Source organism: Polyodon spathula, chromosome 47, assembly GCF_017654505.1.
Source record: "Polyodon spathula isolate WHYD16114869_AA chromosome 47, ASM1765450v1, whole genome shotgun sequence".
NCBI classification, from domain to species: Eukaryota; Metazoa; Chordata; class Actinopteri; order Acipenseriformes; family Polyodontidae; genus Polyodon; species Polyodon spathula.
In genome coordinates this window covers 1,528,979-1,548,505 of record NC_054580.1, presented here as the reverse complement: position 1 = coordinate 1,548,505, position 19,527 = coordinate 1,528,979, and the positions used below count along the sequence as shown (strand labels likewise).

The following is a 19,527-nucleotide window of genomic DNA, read 5'->3' as shown; positions in this document are numbered from 1 at the left end:
AACAGAAGGAACGAAAAGGCTCAAACAACGAAAAAGTGAAAGATTAGAAAAGACATTAAGAATAGGAAACAACTTAAACAAAGGAAAGAAAAATGTAGAACAGTTAAAGAAAGAAAGAAAGAAAGAAAGAAAGAAAGAAAGAAAGAAAAGAAAGAAAGAAAGAAAGAAAGAAAGAGAAAAGGTATATTTCTTGGGGGACAGAAAAGTGGGGAAGTAGTCATTTGTGTGTTTAATTTTTTTCCTTTTCCCTAAAAATAAAAAGGAAAGAATCCTGGATTCCCTCAAGGGGAGAGTACGGGGAGGACACATGGCATGGACCCAAAGAGTTCCCCTAGAAGGTCTTATGAATACCATACGGCAGAAAGAAATAATACAGGACCACCTCCCCTTCTTCAACACACAGCCCCTTTCCCCTCCCTGTCTGTCCCTCTCCCTCCCCCTTGCTTTCTCACTCAGTCTGGATACAATCTGAGTGTTTCATAGCCCAGAGGAAGGTCTGCACTGTGTGAGTGTGGGAGTGCAGGAGAGAGAGAGCAAAGTTAGAGACAGAGAGAGAGAGAGAGAGACAGAAAGCCAAAGACATGGAGCCTGTGTTTTCAGCTTTGCCCTTCTCAGCTGTAGTGTCCTTGTTCCTGTTGCTATCTCCCTCATGCCTCTGCCAAGAGTTGCAGGAGAAGGATGCTCTGTGCAGCCCTGAAGGATGCTATGCGCTTTACTCCCAGCGCAAAACCTTCCTGGATTCCTGGAGGAGTTGCAGAGACCGGGGAGGCAATCTGGTCACAGTTAAACGTCCCGAAGAAGCTGCTTTGATTGAAGAACTGTTCAACATGCAGCCCCGCAGAGGGAAGAAGCTGAGAATCTGGATCGGGCTTCAGCGCCAGCCTAGGCAGTGTTCTGCCACCAGACCCCTGCGTGGTTTCACCTGGATTACTGGGGACCAGGACACCCAGTATACAAACTGGCTACAGGAGGATTCAGCCAGTACCTGCGCTGCGTCGAGGTGCGTGGTGATGACCTACAGCACTGCCCCGCATGAACAAAGCCAGAACTTCAAATGGCTTGACGGTTCCTGCACCTTGCCTGTGGATGGATACATGTGCAGGTATAGCTACAAAGGCATGTGCTCCAGCATCGAGGCAGAGGGAGGGGGGCCAGTTTTGTACGCCACCCCCTTCCATTTGGCCAGCACCCTTCTGGATCATATCCCCTTTGGGTCGGTGGCAACTGTGCCCTGTCCAGATGGCACAAAGGTGGACCAGTCGGTGCTCTGCATGCAGAAGGAGGATGGCAGCATCAGCTGGTCGAAGGATGGCCCCTTTTGCACCGAACCTCCTAAAAGTGAGTGCGATAAGGACAATGGGGGCTGCCAGCACTACTGTGTGGACAATGGCAACTATTACTACTGTGAGTGCCTGGAAGGCTACATTCTGGAGGATGATGATCAAACCTGCAGCCCTGCTGATTTCTGCCGGGGGGATCCGTGTGAGTTTGAGTGTGTGAGCACTAAGGATGGCTACCTCTGCGCTTGCCCTGAAGGGTACATCCTAGCCACCAATGGCCAAGACTGTGTTGATGTGGACGAATGCCTCCAGAGCCCGTGTGAGCAGCTCTGCATCAACGCGCCGGGGACTTTTGAGTGCCGCTGCCAGGAAGGGTACCTGCTTGAGGGAGGCAGCCAGTGCCAGGATATTGATGAGTGCCAGGAAATGCCTTGTGAGCACGCTTGTGAGAACACTCCAGGATCGTACGCCTGTCATTGCCACCTTGGATATTCACCCTCTCCAGAGGACCACACCCAGTGCCTGGACACAGACGAATGCCAAATCCCAGGCACATGTCAGCAAATGTGCGTTAACTACATTGGGGGCTTTGAGTGCCACTGTGAGGAGGGTTACTTGCTGAACCCTGACGCCTTTACTTGTGATGCAGAGGAAGCTGACTGGCCATCCACCTCTCCTGCTACTGATTCACTGACCACTGCACCCAATCTCCTCAAATGGCTGACTGACGCTCCAGGTTACCAGTGGTTAACTGATATCCCAGGTCTTGATTGGCAACCAGAAATCACCAACTTGCCGTCTGCTTTTTACGATTTGTTCACAGACCCTCCTTCCTACCTTACTCCGGATCAGGGGAGCTCCTCTGAACTCGTCCCTGAACACACTCAAGATTTGTGGGATGCTCAACCTACTTCTGATTTAACAGACACTGCCCCACCAACCCCTGATTGGTCAGCGGTGACAGAACCTACTTCTGACTGGTTGACGGAGACACCACAAGTCCTGGATTGGGCCCCTGCTTCTAACACAATTGATTTCTGGAGCTCGCTGATCGAGACAACCCCAACGGCTGCCCCTGAAGAGAGCTTCAGGCATGCAGGCACTATACAGGCCAATCCAGGTGATACTGGACCGGAACGAGATTCAGGGGAAGAATCTGGAACTGGGGAAAAACTGGAGGAAAGGGTAACAGAAGGATATCCCAAGCCAGGTTCTGTCCAAACTGATTTGGTCCCAGTGGATCCAGTCCCTACATCCACGGAGGTTGCTCAAAAAGATCGCAATGGGGGTGTGGTGGAAGAATCAATTCCAGACAGTGAGGAGGACAAGGAAACCGGGCCATTAGAGAAGGGTGGAGGGGTCCGTGCCACTCAGGACCGGCACCAGCCCGTCCCCTCCCCTGCTGCCCCCCTGTCCCTCAGCACCGAGGGGAGCGTGGTAAGTGGGACCCGGAGCAGGCAGGACAGTAACTGGCTCTTGGTCGCGCTCTTGGTGCCACTGTCTATCTTCATGGTGGTGATGTTGGCACTGGGCATAGTGTACTGTACCCGCTGTGCCCTTCAGCCTCGGAGGAAAAGCGTGGCAGACTGTTACCGATGGATCACCAACTCCACTGAGAAGTCCTCCACATCCGGTAATTCCCGGGTTTAGGCTTCTTGCAGTGGCTTGTAAATAAAATGCTAAGTAAGTGCTGTTGAACTGTACTGCAAAGTTCCTTTGCTGAGCTGCAGTTTTGCAAAATTACTGAATCTGATTGAACTAATTTTGGGATTTACAGCTGAAGACACCTCTCATGTTTAGCATTCTGTGATTCTTTAACTCTAAGCACTTTTTCTAGATATTTTGCAGCCAAATTACTGTATTTTCTATATTGACACACATATACTGTGTGTGTGTGTGTGTGTGTGTGTGTGTGTGTGTGTGTGTGTGTGTGTGTGTGTGTGTGTGTGTGTGTGTGTGTGTGTATAATGATATTGTTATTATTAATGATGTTGTTCAGGTTAATAAGTGGTGCTAGTTAGGAATATGCATACAATATGAATCCCTTACCACATTTTAGAATTGGAATATTAGTAAATAAAATAAATGCAATAGTACTGTTTAAAGGGGAAGCCATTTTTGCCACACATGTATTATTCTTACTGTTTTTTTTTTTTATTTGTTTGCTTTTAATGTACTCACAGGTTAAACAGTGAGGTTCTTATACAGTGAGAAACTGCCCCCCCCTGAAAAATCAATGGGAACCTTTAACCCTCTATTGATAAAACAAAAACTGATGGAGATAATGAACATGAACACAAAATCAAGCACATTTTAATAACACTTAAAAAGTGAAATAAAACTCACTGGACCGCTTCATTGATTGATTCATTGTAACATGTTAAAGCAATATGCCAAACGTTTGTTTTATGGTACAGAGCCATCGTGGGTATGAAACTCAGAGAGATGGAGGCGCATTTCCAGAGTTGAACAAAACAACTGAAACGGGATTAAACTAGCAGTCTTCATCACTGATAACATTAAGAATGAATTAATTCAGCTTCACAAAATTGTCTTCAATAGAGGACCCTGTGTCATTTTTAGCAAAATCCTCAAAGTTGATGTAATGTGTGACATTGCTCTCTATCTGAAATGAAGCTAACATTGCAATCCAGTATATGAGAATAAATGACATAAAACAGGATCAATATATTGTCAATGGGGGAACAAAGTCTGGACAATTGCTAAGTTAGACCCGTAATAAAGAATGACCTTCACGCTCTCACCAAATTGTCAGCATTTCATTGTGCCAGATCTGCCACCTCGTCCTTTGAAGCTTTGCTTTAATAAAACACATTGAAAATCCCAAATACAGCAACATGAGCTCCACTGTGCACTTTTGTTACATTATTAAATAATGCACGGACACCAGCTGATTTGATGGTAAGAATAACTTTGTTCAATTCATGATGTTAATGTATGGAGTTCGGCCCTTGCAATCACACCACTCTATGCTGAGTGTAGGCAGGCAGTGGTAATTATGCGTATTTAATGTCATGGTTCATAACGAATTTCTATTGGTTTGGAACAGGGGTGTGTGTTTTATTTCATATGAATTAAGTATATTTTACTTTATATGAATTCAGTATTTAAATAATAAATACATTTCAATTAGTGAATCCTGTTCAAAAGTTATTTAATGATGTTTTAATAAATGTATTTCTAGAAGTCTTCTAGTGTCGGAGGCTTTATTAAACTATATATTTTTGCATATTTCATCTGTTTTTCTGTTACCAATATCATCCACAAGCTTATAAACATAATTTAAAATTCAGTGGGCTGCATTCAACTTCCATGACTGTTTCATTTGTTTATTAAAGAAACCCTGTCCAATAGTTTTTGAGAGGGTTTATTAGTTTGTTCTCTTTTTTCAGCACACCAGAAGAGGTGTGCTTAAAACGAGTCCTTCAGGGTTAGTGGCTGGGGCCGGTAAAGTATGATTCCGCAGTGTTTCTGTGTTGCTGTGCGATCTGGGTAAAGTATGATTCCGCAGTGTTTCTGTGTTGCTGTGCAGTCTGGGTAAAGTATGATTCCGCAGTGTTTCTGTGTTGCTGTGCAGTCTGGGTAAAGTATGATTCTGCAGTGTTTCTGTGTTGCTGTGCAGTCTGGGTAAAGTATGATTCTGCTGTGTTTCTGTGCGGTCTGGGTAAAGTATGATTCTGCGGTGTTTCTGTGTTGCTGTGCGGTCTGGGTAAAGTATGATTCTGCAGTGTTTCTGTGTTGCTTGACTCATACAACTCTATTAATTAGTTATCAGGTGCATTTATCCATAGTGACTTACAGGGACTAGGGGGTTAGCTATGCATCAATAACAGCTCCAATGCATCACTAACAGCTTCAATGCATCAATAACATCTGTGATGCACCATTAACAGCTGCCACAGAGTCAATTACAATAGGACCTTGGTTTTATGTCTCATCCAAAGGACAGAGCACAAAGTTAAGTGACTTGATCAGGGTCACAGAGAGTGAGTCTGTGGCTGGGATTGAACCTGAAATCTCTTGTTAAAAGCCCTTTCTTTAACCACTGGACCACCAAGCCTCTGCTTATAAAATGCTATAGCTAACTTGAACTCTGCAACTGATTTAATTAAGTAACAGAACAGTTGGAATGAAAACCAACAGACACAGTGGGTCCCCAGGAGCAGGATTGGGAAACCCTGCTCTATGCCAGACTGTGCCAGGAGTGAAGTGTTACAGTCATGTGATCAGCATTGCTTTGCCACGCATGAAACTGACCCAGTTTGCCTGAATAAAAGAAAGACTATTGTATTAATGTGTATATATACACACACACACACACACACACACACACACACACTCACACACACACACAGTGCTCACACATTATAACGCGCCTCGTTATAGAGCTGAATTGATTATAACACTGTAGGGTTGTGGCTTCGATTTGCTCATAGTGCCATTACAGTAGCTCTTTTATACTCATTATAAGGTCGAACACAAATAGCATGGTCTTGTAACTATGGCTCCCCACTATAGCGTTATAAAGGGTGTATGTGTATATATATATATATATATATATATATATATATATATATATATATATATATATATATATATATATATATATACACACACACTATATATATTGTAAGGTACCAGGGAGGGGGTTAAAATCCTTCCCTGCGTGAAACCTTGTGAGAATGCACATTTGGGTATTATGGGGTTTAATTGTGTAATTGTTTTATTGTTTAGTAATCCCCTGCACCTGATGGTAGTTGTAAATTAGAGCCAGGTGCAGGGTATTTAAGAGAGGCAGCCAGTCTGTTCCAGGCTGCTGAGTGAAGAGCCTGACTGAGTGTGTGTGTGTCCAGTTGTATCGAAGGTGAAGTACGGAGTGAAGCCCGTGTGAGTTTGTATTTGGTGTTGGTGTCAGGTAAACGGCTTAGCCGTCCTGAATGTTTAGTTAGGTTCCCGTTAATGTTAGTTAGAGCTCCAAGAGAGAGCTAGGTGTTTGTTTCTGTTTTGTTTAATTTATTTGATTGGTGTTTATTAAAAGTGCGCATCAGCGCTAAAGCAATTCCATTTCTGTGTCCTGGGTCTGGTCTTAAAGGGGCAACGAACTCCGTGAGTGTGAGGATCGTTTACAATATATATATATATATATATATATATATATATATATAAGATATATATATATATATATATATAAACTCCCACAACTGCAGCAAAGACACTTCATTGCACTGGAAATGAAAAACTATAATGCGCACCCCTAACTCATACATGCCATCAGTTCCTATATGTTTAGGACAGTCCTGCTTTCCTAGCAAATGTCCTATGACCCGATACATGGAAGAAAATCCTGGGAATTCTTCACAGCTCCAGGGCGTTCACTCTCCCGCCTCCACTGTTTATTTTTCTCTCTCTCTCTATAGCTGCTGCTGACCCTTGTGCACTGCACCGCCTGGCAGGGACTGTGCTCACAGGACCAGATCTCATTTTATTGACACATGTCATATCTACTCATACTGGAGAAGCGTACTGTTTCCTCGCTGCTGCTGGAATATGATTTGATGTGTGTGATTACGAATATAATGTGGGAGCCAGTGGATTGCAAAGGATTGAATTTAGCTACACCCTTCATTTTCACACAGCATTTGTAGCGAGTTCTGAGATATCATATATATTAAATTAAGTCAGCCTGTTGGGCCCAGTAAATGAAAATCGCTTATAGCAAGGCAACAAAAAAAGAAAGGGCTCATTTACAGTGACTGGTGTAAAAAACACGAATTTGTTCTGTGCAGTAGAATTAGTTAAAACCACTTGTTCTGATCTTCGTGCTGCTGAGAAATCTGCTGATCACTAACTTATATGAAAGTAAGAATGCTTCATTGTGTCAGATGCTACTATCATGATGGTCAGGTGGTGTTTAGTTGAGGGGAGGGAGGGGTAAGTGTATATATGATAATGTAAATAATACGCCACTGCCACATGTTGGCCAGTATGCTAACTAATATTATCTTCCTGCTATGATTATCATGCCCCTTTAGCAGAGAAAGAGGCTGTGAAAGTACGTGTAGATCTGTCTGGGTCTTGGTCACTGTTTATTTGATGGAGCAGTTTTTAGTTCACATACTGTGACCAGCTCCTGACACGTGCACACGTGTACGTTTATATTAGAGATGTTTTTTTTTTGCTTTCCTTTTCCCTTTTTATGATGCTTGCAATCATTGTGAGTGGTTCTAATTGCATATTCACAATGACTTAAACACTGTGTCAACAAAGGAATACACTAGTTAAAATAACTCTAATCTTGCTAAAGTAGACATAGACCTCAAATAGCAATGAACTGTTGGAACCATAAAATAACACACGCATCCAAGTCTGTGCAAAATAGGGTGAAAGAGTTAAAATAATAGCCATTAAGAATTCCAAAAAGGAACATACCACAATTATTTTCCACATGGAAAAACACTACCAGGCTTATCAGAATTGTGGTCTCAGATCTGTATAAACATCCTGCCTGCCAACAAATAAACCCGACAATCTTAACTGGATCTCCCTGCAGCATGGGAAGCACTATTAGCTGAGCCAGTCTCCCTGCAGAGGGACGAACAATTCACTGAAGGAATTCCCTCATGGACAACAGCAGCTGCTTAATAAGTTGTCATGTATTTGCACAGAAGAGAACACAGTACGGTATAACAGGGAGACACTCCCCCTGGACTTAGCAGGACATTCTAAGCAAATATCTGACTACATGATTTCCTATATATATATATCTCCTCACTCCCTCTCTCCCCTGCAGTCATTATCTTGTGTTGCTGCTGGACCTCATGTGTACACTCCGTTTTATTCCACAAAGCTAATACTGCAGTTCTTGTAGCTCAGTCCTGACAGGCTTTGTGCAGTAAAACTCTTCTAAGATCTCAAAACCCACTCTCCTACCAGGCTGCTCACTTCAGTTTTTTTTTTTAAATTATTATTTAAAGAACAAGGATCTATAAGATGGGAATTTTGTCTACAAGGAACAGCCAAAAATGAAATATTTCCTGTGGAAGTTACTTGGTCTTTAATGGAGCTTCTTTACCATAGGGTGTGTTTGCACAAATAAACTTTCTGTTGGTTTTTGTCCAGGTGTATCCTATGTTGGTCCGCTTCGCCAAGCATCCATGTTCAATGTGAGCAGCATCTTTTAACAGCTTCAGTCTTCAGTATATTGCTCCACATTCTGAGACATGATATTTCATTTTTGGTCACCGCTTCTAAGCAAAATTCTGGGGGTTATTTCATCTCCTACAATTTTACATTGAGCAGCAGTGATAAAAAAGAGGCGCTACTTTGAATGAGTTCGCAGGACATGCTATTAAACCTGCGACAGTTCTCACGTCAGGAATGATTTAATCTGCATGCTGAAGACTACAATGCACAGGGGTTGGGAAAACAATAGAAACACCTGCCAGATGTTTGTCAATGGTCCATCTCCCCACATAGCAAACCCCCTCTCGGGGATGTCGTATCTCACACTATTGAGTTTTACGTACGGGTCACTCCTGGCTATTATTACAATACTGATCTAATAGTGACATCAGAGAAAATACCCTGCTCCATATTCTACTGCATGCTACAGACGTGCCTGTACATCACACTTACATTTTTACATCTACCTCGAGATTAGAAGCTATGGGTGTGTTTGCATATCACACTTGCATTTTCATTGAAAAACGGCGATTCAGTTGTGTGATTAGTATGGATCTTCTTTTGCAAATTATTTAATGTGTCAGAATCTAGTGTTATGTGAGGCACCTGTCTGCCTGTCTTCCTGTGTGTCAGAATGTACATTTTTACCTACAGAAGCAGGAGCTTCAGTCTGCGTTGGGTTTCAGTACAGAAGCAGGAGCCTCAGCCTGTGTTGGGTTTCAGTACAGAAGCAGGAGCCTCAGCCGGTGTTGGGTTTCAGTACAGAAGCAGGGAGCCTCAGCCTGCGCTGGGTTTCAGTACAGAAGCAGGAGCCTCAGCCTGGTAACTCCAGTTGTAACAGTTTGCAGGCCTCCCTCTCCAGCTAGGCTGCTCTCTCACAATGGAGACTGGAGACAACCACACGACCCAGGCTGGAATCAGAAGGCTTTGAAGTCTGTTGTTTTGCCAGTCGCTTCCTTGCTGGTTGACCGCGGTGGGGAAGCGTGGTTAAGGGGGGTTGGAGCGGCTGGGACTTCAAAGAACACATAGATCCCACAGACAGTTTCCCAGCCTCACTTCCCAAACTACCACCAAGAAGCATGGCTGTACAGGACCACTAGTCTTTACCATAACTTATTATCCCCACCACTTAATATCACACACAGTGATCAGTCACAGAACCCGGTTTCCCTTTGAGAAACAAAAGCTTAAGATAAGCGTAGTTTTGAAATGCTCTGGTGTATAAAGTAACACAAAACTGCATGAAGAACCAGAGATGAAATAAGACTCCTATTGCATAGCAGTTTCACCCATTCCATGTTTTACTATGAGCTTGACTAGCCGCAGTGTGTCTAGGTAACAAGCTCAGGTGTGTCTTATTAAACTCATAATAAATCCAGGAATGGATCAAATTGCTATGCAATGGGAGTCTTATTCCCATCCCTGAGAACCCAGTAATATGTTTATAGCTGTCTATTGTTTTTAATTGTTACAGTGTATAGACTTTTGTGCTTGATAAGAAATGCTGTTAATGAGTAATATTGCAATCAACACCTACAATAATACTATATTTCGAGTTCCACAGAAAAACAGCTGTATCAATTAGATCTAATACTTAAGTTGTGAGTTTATTAGTGACATTCTAATGAAGTCGGCTCTGCTTATTGTCACAGTTTTTACTCCCAATGAAGTAGTATTAAAAACACACACCCTAACAAAATATAGCCCTTTCCATATGAGTGGGTGCAGCGGCACTACATGTGCAGTCTGTGCCTATTGCGTTACAGGGTATGTCTGAGCACAATAGTTCATTATGACCATGGTAGTTAGAAACAGATGTGGGCTGCACAGGACTGTTAATTAAATCCATTCAAATAGCATTCTAGTGAATTATATCAGATATATTGCCTGACATAACATATATTTAATAATCATCCCAAAATATATAAATGAGCTGAAACAAATGTTATATTATATATATATATATATATATATATATATATATATATATATAGTAAGGTGGCAGAGGGAGGGTTAGATTCCTCCCTGCCTAAAAACCATGTGAAAATGCACATTTTGTTCATTGAATTGCTTTTGGTTATTTTAATTGTATTTGTGTTAATTGTTTTATTGCTAATTATCCCCTGCACCCGGCTATCATTGTAAATTAGAGCCAGGTGCAGGGTATTTAAGGAAAGCAGCCAGGTTGCTTAGTGCTGTTGCTGCTATGGTGTGAAGAGCCTGGCTGAAAGTTGATAAGGTCTGTTGGAAACCTATGTTTGGTTTTGTAAACAAGTGTATTAGTGTTTTGTTTTGGTGTTATGTGTCCGGTAAACAGCTTAGCTGTCCTGCTTGATAGTCAGGGACCTGCATACGTTTAATTAGTGCTCAAATAGAGCTAGGTTTTTGTATGTTGCTTTATTTTAATAAAATTGCGCGAACGTGCTTTAAAAATCAGTTTTGTCTCTGGGTCACATTCTTAAAGGGGTGCAAATCTCATCTATGGACAGTTTTAATCATTCTAGATGTAAGTGCTGCCTTTGATACAGTAGACCAGGGACACGCCACTGTGTCCCGTGTGCCGCCTGCTGCCCGTTTATCGTCTGACTGCGGCCCAGTGCATTAATTCCATTTCACTTACAAATATATCGCAGTTATTCTAACTTTAACTTGATTTTTTCTCATTTTTCATATAAAAAGCAGCACACCATTTGAATTGATACTGCAGAGGGTAATTGCTTCTCATCAGCTTGTCTCCAACTAATTTCATAAGTCTTTCTCTCCTTTCTCAAATGCACAAACCTGCCGCTACATTGAAAGAACCCGTTTCCAACACAGGGGTCTTGTTGCTAGGGAAGTGACATCACTTGTCAGCGAGTAGATATTTAAATTTGCTTTGTTATTGTGTGTGATATATATATAAAAGCTCTGATTATTCTTTAGTAAGGTGCAGCCTGCTATACGCATTAGTTTAAACTAGTTTTCTGGATATGTGGCCTGTGATAAGTTTGGTTGCACACCTTTGCTGTAGACCATTCCATCCTACTGAATCGTCTTGAAAGCACAGTGGGACTGTCTGGCCTTGCTCTATCCTGGTTCAAATATCATCTTTCTGATAGGTTTCAGTTCATCTCTATTGGTAAGGTATAAATCAGCATTATCAGAAGTTGTCTGTGGTGTTCCACAGGGCTCCATTCCAGGTCCCTTGCTGTTTTTATTATATATGCTACCGTTGGGTGACATTATCCACAGACAGGAATGAACTTCCATTGCTGTGGTGAGGATACACAGCTATATTTGTCCATAAAGCCAGGGATTGATTCTGCCTGGGTGTTATTAGCTATATGCCTTAGACATCGGGCATTGATTCTAATATTGAATTCAGATAAAGCAGAGGTTATGCTAGTGGGATCACAGAACCAACTAAAAGGAAATGTGGGATTACATGAGCTCGACCCTTGCAGTCTCTCATCGAAACTTAAACTAGAAATGAACAGTTTGGGGTCATCTTTGATCCTGATCTCTGATTTGAAACTCCTATTAGGGAAGTTACTAAAATAGCATTTTACCGTTTGAGAAATATTGCCAAACTTGGACCAATTATTTCTGTATCTGATGCAGAGAGACTAATGCATGCCTTTGTTTCATCTAGATTATTGTATTGTACTTTTTTCTGGTGTCCCAAAACATGTGGTATCCCGCTTGGAGCTTGTTCAGAATACTGACGCTAGAATTCTGATTAAAACCAGGAAAGGGGAGCATATTACCCCTGTTCTGGCCTCTTTACACTGGCTCCCTGTGCAGTATAGAATTGATTAAGATTTTGCTGTTAGCGTACAAGGCCCTGAATGGATTAGCACCTAATTATTTGCAATAGTTTCTGTCCCCTTATCTTCCAAATTCTGAGGTCCCCTTTTATAGTGACAGTTCATCAGCACACAGTTGCTTTTGCCAAAATGACATTTCTCTGTACATTTTGTTTTATGCTGACAGTGTTTTTCCTCGGGTCAACAAAAGCGACACTGGAGGAGGGAGGGCTTTTTCTTGCAGAGCTCCTAAATTATGGGATGCTCTGCCTTTGTCAGGGAAGCTGGGACCATTACAGTTTAAAGACTAAAAACACACCTTTATAAAATGGCTTTCTTTTCAATTTTATTTGTAATTCTTAGTTTGTTCATTACATTTTAAAGTAACATATTACTGGCCATTTTCATCATGACACAGCACAAATGAGTCTGCCTTTTAATCACACAGACCTTCCTCACAAGATCTGTGACAGCCCTTGTAAAAATAACCTATAGGTCACCTTGGAATACTTTTATAGAATTTCTACAGAAGACCTATAGGCTATTATATTGAACCTATAGGTTTTTATAGAGAATTTGGGCATTTAGCCTATAGAAACCTATAGATTGTTTTCCTAAGGGAGTGCTGTCTTTTATTTTATTCTATTTTAAATCGCCCTTTTCTATCCAGGCAAGTATCAAGAGGTATCCATACCCCTTATGGAACAAACATATTTTTAATATGGTAGAAAAGTGTGATCCTTATACTTTTCATAGATAGAAGTTGGCTCCTTTTCATATATTTAAAATATATTTTAGTCTGTAATCCATATGTGTTTTCTATGGTTTACAGACTAATCAAAATATAGGGTGCACCATATATTTAATATATGGATTACGGACTAAAATATATTTTAAATATATTCAATTTTATTTTAAATATATATGAAAGGGTCAACATTTACAAAAACGTGGTTACTTATTTTCATTGTGATAAAATGGCTGCCGTTTCCTGTGCACTTCATTTTCAGTGTATACTTTTTAAAAGTTTCTTCGCAGCTGTGTTTTCAATAAAATGCACAGCGCTTTCACATGTAAAATACTTTACTGCACCATTTAAATTTGATTTCAGTGCTGCTGTAACTTAATATAACAACTGACAGCATACATTTGGCTTGGACTCATGATAATACAAATTACTGAAGACATGTTTTGCTGGTCTATTGAAATTCGTATTAACGAGAATTGACTATTTGCATAAGGCAATGTAGATATGGCGCCACCTCCTGTCCTTATAAAAAACAGCAACCAACTGAAACACGTTGCAGGAAGTTATAGTTAAAGGCTTGTTCTGAGCACAGGTGAGGCATCATTGTGAGAGCTCTATTGAGGCCACAGGTGCGCTTTCAAACTTCTCAGCTTAATGAATCTAAACAAGGAGAACACAGTAGACAAGATCACATATTCCTCTTCTTATTTCAATTCTGTCTTTCCTGAAAGAACATCTCTGTCAGACTGTATCATGTAAAAACAGCGAAGAATATTGACAATGTCCACCCAAGGGACTTTCTCCACCTGAAAAAAGAAACAAGGACCAGGGGTCACAAGATTAGATAAAGGGGCATTCAGAACAGAAAATAGGAGGCACTTTTCTACAGAGAATCGTGGGATTCTGGAACCAGCTTCCCAGTAATGTTGCTGAAGCCGACACCCTGGGATCCTTCAAGAAGCTGCTTGATGACAACCAAACGAGCAAGATGGACCAGATGGCCTCCTCTCATTTGTAAACTTTCTTATGTTCTTAATCAATCTCCCCTATTCTTTTAAACAGTCATCATTTAGTACAATTGTGATAAGGCAGGGCGAAATACATGTGGAGCTGGATTACTGTGTAACATTGCTAGTAACGCTTTAAAAACTGTTGTCCATATTACATTTGACTACATCAGTTTATGCATATAGTAATTACAATTTTATATATGTATATATAAAAGTATTAAGCGGTTAATGATAATGGAATAATGGATGGATATATCTCTCTCTCTCTCTCTTTTATTCATGTTGATTTGAACCAGCTGGGGGGTCACAGCAAAATATCTCTCACCCCACCCCCAAAAAATAAGTTGTTAAAATCCATAACCAGTCAGAGTAACAACCAATCAAGAGAAAAAAAAACTCATTTTAAAAAAGTTATCACTGTCCACAGCAGTTTAGTAACAAGAGTGTTGTCCATTGCTTATATTATAATTGTGTAAAAGAACATGATCGTGTCCACATTTAGTTTTAATGGAAGCTATGACTGGCACTTGCTTACAATCTGCCCAGCATTACTGACTACCTGCTCACTAGAGACTGACGTTGCTGGGATGCTTAATGCTTCTAACCAAAGATACAACTTTTGGAACGATCTTGGTAGTTTTTCAAATGAGTAAATGCAGATTTAGTTTGAAGTTTTGTAGGGTGCCGTCTCCTGAGGTCGCGTTTACGGAGAATTCGATAAATCGATGCATCACCTCAGCCTTAGATTGGGAAGGGGTGCTGTACTGTGCAAACTAGACACTGAAGATCAGGACGACTGCTGTTCTAGTTCACAAGAAATCCACCACTTACTGTTAATGTATCCCATGATGTCTGTATGTCAGCAATACATTTTTTAAACATAATCTCGATTTCTATTTGTGTTCACGTCATGAGTGAATTGACTGGGGTTTCCATTACAGTAAAGGTATCTTGTAAATATTACATAGTGTTCTGTAACACCTTAAAAGAATATGTTTAGAACATTACCACACATCGTAACAATATGACAAGTGTTACTAGGCTTTTTCATTTTTTAACCCCTTTCAAGAAAAAAGGAATTTAAGGTTATGTTTGTTTTAAGTTTGATTTGGGTTTATTGGGTTAAATAAATATTTATATTTTATTGTCCTTAAGTTTAGGGAAAGGGAAAGGGTGGCTATATTAACAATGTATAAGGTAAGGTTTTAAGGAAATATTTCAATAGAAGATATTTCACAAGTTAAAAATACTGACATCAGTATAAACCCGTGCTGACCACACCACTCCAGAGCTTGCTCTTTATAACAAGCTTCAAGAAGCTTCTGTGCCTGCAGTTCACATTGGTTTAGCTAATGCAAACAAACTGCAAAGCTAACAACGTTTTTTGCATCTTACTTGTGGGGCATTGCAGCTCTAATCCTCATGCCTGTCTAAACCGTTACCACACCTTGGCTTCACAAACTACATCAAACTGAGAGAAGAGCTTTCGCTTCTACTGCGCCCATGGCCGTAACTAGCTATGAGGGCACAGAGGTTGTGTCCTCGATTTTTTTAAAAAAAAATTTGCATCATAAATGCTGATGCTCATGTAAAAATTCTGGTCAATTACAAAAGACTTCTTAATTTTCTCTGTTGGTTTGCTGTGTAACATAGATTTGGAGGTTGAATAGTAAATTCCAAGAAGTCATATAAATACTGCAGCTAGAGCTTGAAACCCAAGTGTGACTCGGGAGAACGTCAGCTCTGGTTAAGGTCCTGACTGTGACTTTGCTTTGGAATCGGCTGCCACCCTCAGTTAGGTGTCTCATTCGGTTCCAGTCTCTTCATCTCATGCTTGAAGGGAATTCTGTTTGAACATCCATTTCATACTTAATCACTTTCAGTGGGACGTTGAAAAGATAATGAAGATGAGAAGCAGGACAGAAGGTAAGAGGTCTGTTTTTATCCTCACTGCTGTCTAAACAGGAGGATAAAAACAGACAAACTGAGCACACCTCCAGCAGCACTTCTGTGCACAAACGGAGCCCTCTTTCCTCAGGACACTCTGGATATATTTGCAGTGTCAATATTTCCTGAATCTAATCTGAATTGGTAGCATAAATAGCGGGTTTCCTTTGTCCAAACTTCTGTAAATAATATTTTCAGCGCTGATGTTAATCCACAAAATCCTAGACAAAGTAATACAAAATCGGAACCTTAAACCCTAAAAGGATCCCACTGATTCTGAATCAACAGCATGACAAGTGATCCCATTCCATCCACTCACCTCCCTGTGTGAAGAAGTGTCTTTCAGCTGTTTTCTGGTCCTGGTTTCTGTGCTGTGCTGAAAGTATTGGTTAGGGTTGACTGTTTCAACACCGATCAAGCCCTGTGATTCTTCTTTGTTCCTGGCTAAACAGATTCAGTTTCCTCAGCTGAACTCCTTTTAATCCCTTCTGGGATCAGTCTGGACTCCCTTCAGGGCTCTTTGGTAATGTGGTGAGTGGAATTGAAAACAGTATTCTACCTGCAGTCTCATCAGTGCGCCGGGCAGCATAATCATTGATTTGTACTTTACACCTTTGACTGCATTTTTGATTTGTTTGCACGTGTTATTCTCAACATCCTCTGTGGATGATGTGTGTAGCACGGAGGATAGAGCCGTGCATCTGTCACCAGGTGGTGCTGTGCTGATTGCACCCAACTGTCCTACCTTCTAGCCACAGCGCGGTACCCTCTCCACTCTGTCCTAGGTCAAGGGTTAGTGCTTTGTTTTGATTTTGAAGATTTGGGAAGCCCTCACTTGTCTGATTGCTGGGAGGTGAAACAGCAAAGAGGAAACTAAATAAAGCTGTTTTTGAAAACCTGCATCAAACAAAGTGTCAGGTTGTTTTTATTTTACTTTAAAATCAAAACTAAAGAATAAGAGAGCTACACAATAATACAATAACACAACACAGACCCGCTATACAAATGAAGGCCTGAATATTATTCTGAAAGGAAAGGATTATACCGTCTACTAGTTTAATTTCCGTTAATGAATGTCATTGTCCTGATTGATGTGGAGAGGCAGAGTTAATAATAATCTTTATATAGCAGCACTTTACAAGATATGAGACTAGGGTGTGTGAGCTATGCATCAGCTGCAGAGTCACTTACAACAACACCTCCCCCAAAGATGCACAACAAGGAGGTTCAGCAACTCACTCAGGGTCACACACAGTGAGTCAGTGGCTGAGCTGGGATTTGAACCAGAGACCTCCTGGTTACAAGCCTGTTTCTTTACCACAGGACCACATATTTCTATTTATTTACAATGACGTTCCTGAATAAAACTATGACTTCAATTGTTTCTCCTTTCATATTGTTTTTAGTACACCAGTCAGATTGGCTGCTCATAGTTGTTCTAGGTATGCTAGTCTATAAATGTATGTGCGTGTCCAATTAATAAGTTATAGTTCCTCCTGTTTTAGTAAGCTGAGAATTGTTTGCTTCTTAAAAAAATGTACTAAGAATATTGAAAGTACGAAAACAAACAGCCTTGTGAGAAATATAACATCCCCCAGCTTAGGCTATAAACCACAGATCTGTATGCAGAGCACATTTAGAAAGGAGCACATTGTGTAGACTGTGCTGCAATGGGACGCTGACTGGCAATATTAGTTCGAGTCACTGCACGGGAGTGTTTGCTCTTAGACTATATTTCCAATTCATTTCAAAAAGAGTCACAAAAAAATCTACAAATAAAAAGTGCCATTTTCACACCCAGAAGAAACACAAACGTTGGCAGTCAGAAGAATAGCCATCTTGATTAAGAATGTTACCGTTGCTATTTATAATACTGCAAAAAGGAAAAGAAGGGTTTACTTCTGTGAATCCTTTCAAAGACTCCTTGTGATTGCATTGCAGACCCATTCCAGTGCCTCTGTGATCCTATGACTCACACACACCTGCACCACTTTATCTGTTTATCAAATGCATTTCAATGACTAGGCGGGTCACTTGCATAAGACGCAGGCATTCATTGTCATTCCAGCATCGCTTGTTAGCATCTGCTTACATTCTGCTGCTATTGAAAAGAAAAGCAATTCAGCTGTTAGCACCAAAATAACCTGAAGCTGATAACTGATGCCTAATTAAAACAATTTAACTCATTAAACTGAAATCTGGCTTTAACTGCTACTGTCACTTTTTTGTAAGGGTGTTTTGAATTGGAATATATGAGTTTGTATATCCTACAATGCCCTTTTTGAACAATAAATATTGTCTATGTTTATACTCTTTTCACAGCCTCCCTCTGCTCTGTGTTGGTGGAGCAGAGAAAGGGAAAGAGAATGGGAGGCTCTTATACTCTCTGAACAGCCTCCCTCTGCTCTGTGCTGGTGGAGCAGAGAAAGAGAATGGGAGGCTCTTATACTCTCTGAACAGTCTCCCTCTGCTCTGTGCTGCTGGAGCAGAGAAAGAGAACGGGAGGCTCTTATACTCTCTGAACAGCCTCCCTCTGCTCTATGCTGGTGGCAGTGTTGTAATCAAGTCACAAAAATTGGGACTTGAGTCAAGTCACAGTGGGGTAAGACTAGAGTCGAGTCTTTGACAGCCAAGCTTGAGTCAATTCGAGTAATTAGTTATGACAGTTCCATCAGATTTAATCAGATTCATTTTACAGGAGATTATCAATCTGCAAGTAACAACAAAAGAGCATTGCAATTAAAGATACACCATTGAGAAGCACAGTAATGTGCTCATGCTTTCCCCACTGATGTTCACCGCTGAAGGTCCAAGGTTTCTGCTTGTGTTCTATCTCAGTGACTTCACGATTCCTTGGCCTATTTATAAGCAGGTTTTGTTATTGACCATGCAGAGGCCCTTTTACTTGTGCTCAGTTGAGTTTGATGTACAGTAATGGATTCCACAAAACAAAAGAATGCATTTAACCATTTATTTACATTCTTAGTGATGGCAGCGTTGAGTGTTTTTCACTGTTTCTCAATAGTAAAACTCCCTGATAGTTTTCAGATGCCTTAACCATCTGAAAGGACCTTTTGTGGCATTTAATTAGATATTTGAGATAGAGATCTTCTTTCTAGGCCTTAAGACATAGCAGCTACAAAGGAAAACAGTCCAAGTAATGCAACTGAGGCGAAATCAGAGCTTTAAAACCATTGCATACTCGTACATATATAATCCAGTTCAAAATCAATAAACTCAACCTAATTTGTTTAATATTACAGAAAGAAATGTGTCTTGAAAGAGTTTTGCATAATAATGTGTGCTGCAAAATAAGTAATTGTCATTATTTTCAGATAAAAAAGGATTGTTTCTGATATGTTTAAAAAAATAGCCAGCATATTTTACACAGAACACATGGCACCATAAATCCTTTAACCACCTATACTTAGCAGAATAAAACCCCAGCTGTTAGTCTAAATAAAATCATCAATGTAGTTAAAATGCGCAAACAGAAATACTAAGAGGTCAGTTGTATTTTGAATAACCCTGTGTGGCAGGAAGCTCAGCGATTG

General features: G+C 40.7%; 1 protein-coding gene across 1 annotated transcript; it reads left to right on the top strand.

The window, feature by feature from the left end:
• The first annotated feature begins 489 nt into the window (after positions 1-489).
• cd248a (CD248 molecule, endosialin a) lies at positions 490-4,634 on the top strand. Its single transcript, XM_041238127.1, has one exon. The coding sequence runs from the start codon at positions 582-584 to the stop codon at positions 2,928-2,930; it is 2,349 nt and encodes a 782-aa protein (XP_041094061.1). The 5' UTR covers positions 490-581; the 3' UTR covers positions 2,931-4,634.
• The last annotated feature ends 14,893 nt before the right edge of the window (positions 4,635-19,527 follow it).

Bases quoted from the DNA above. Each gene is read 5' to 3' on its own strand.
- cd248a (XM_041238127.1), top strand. From the start codon at position 582: ATGGAGCCTGTGTTTTCAGCTTTGCCCTTCTCAGCTGTAGTGTCCTTG.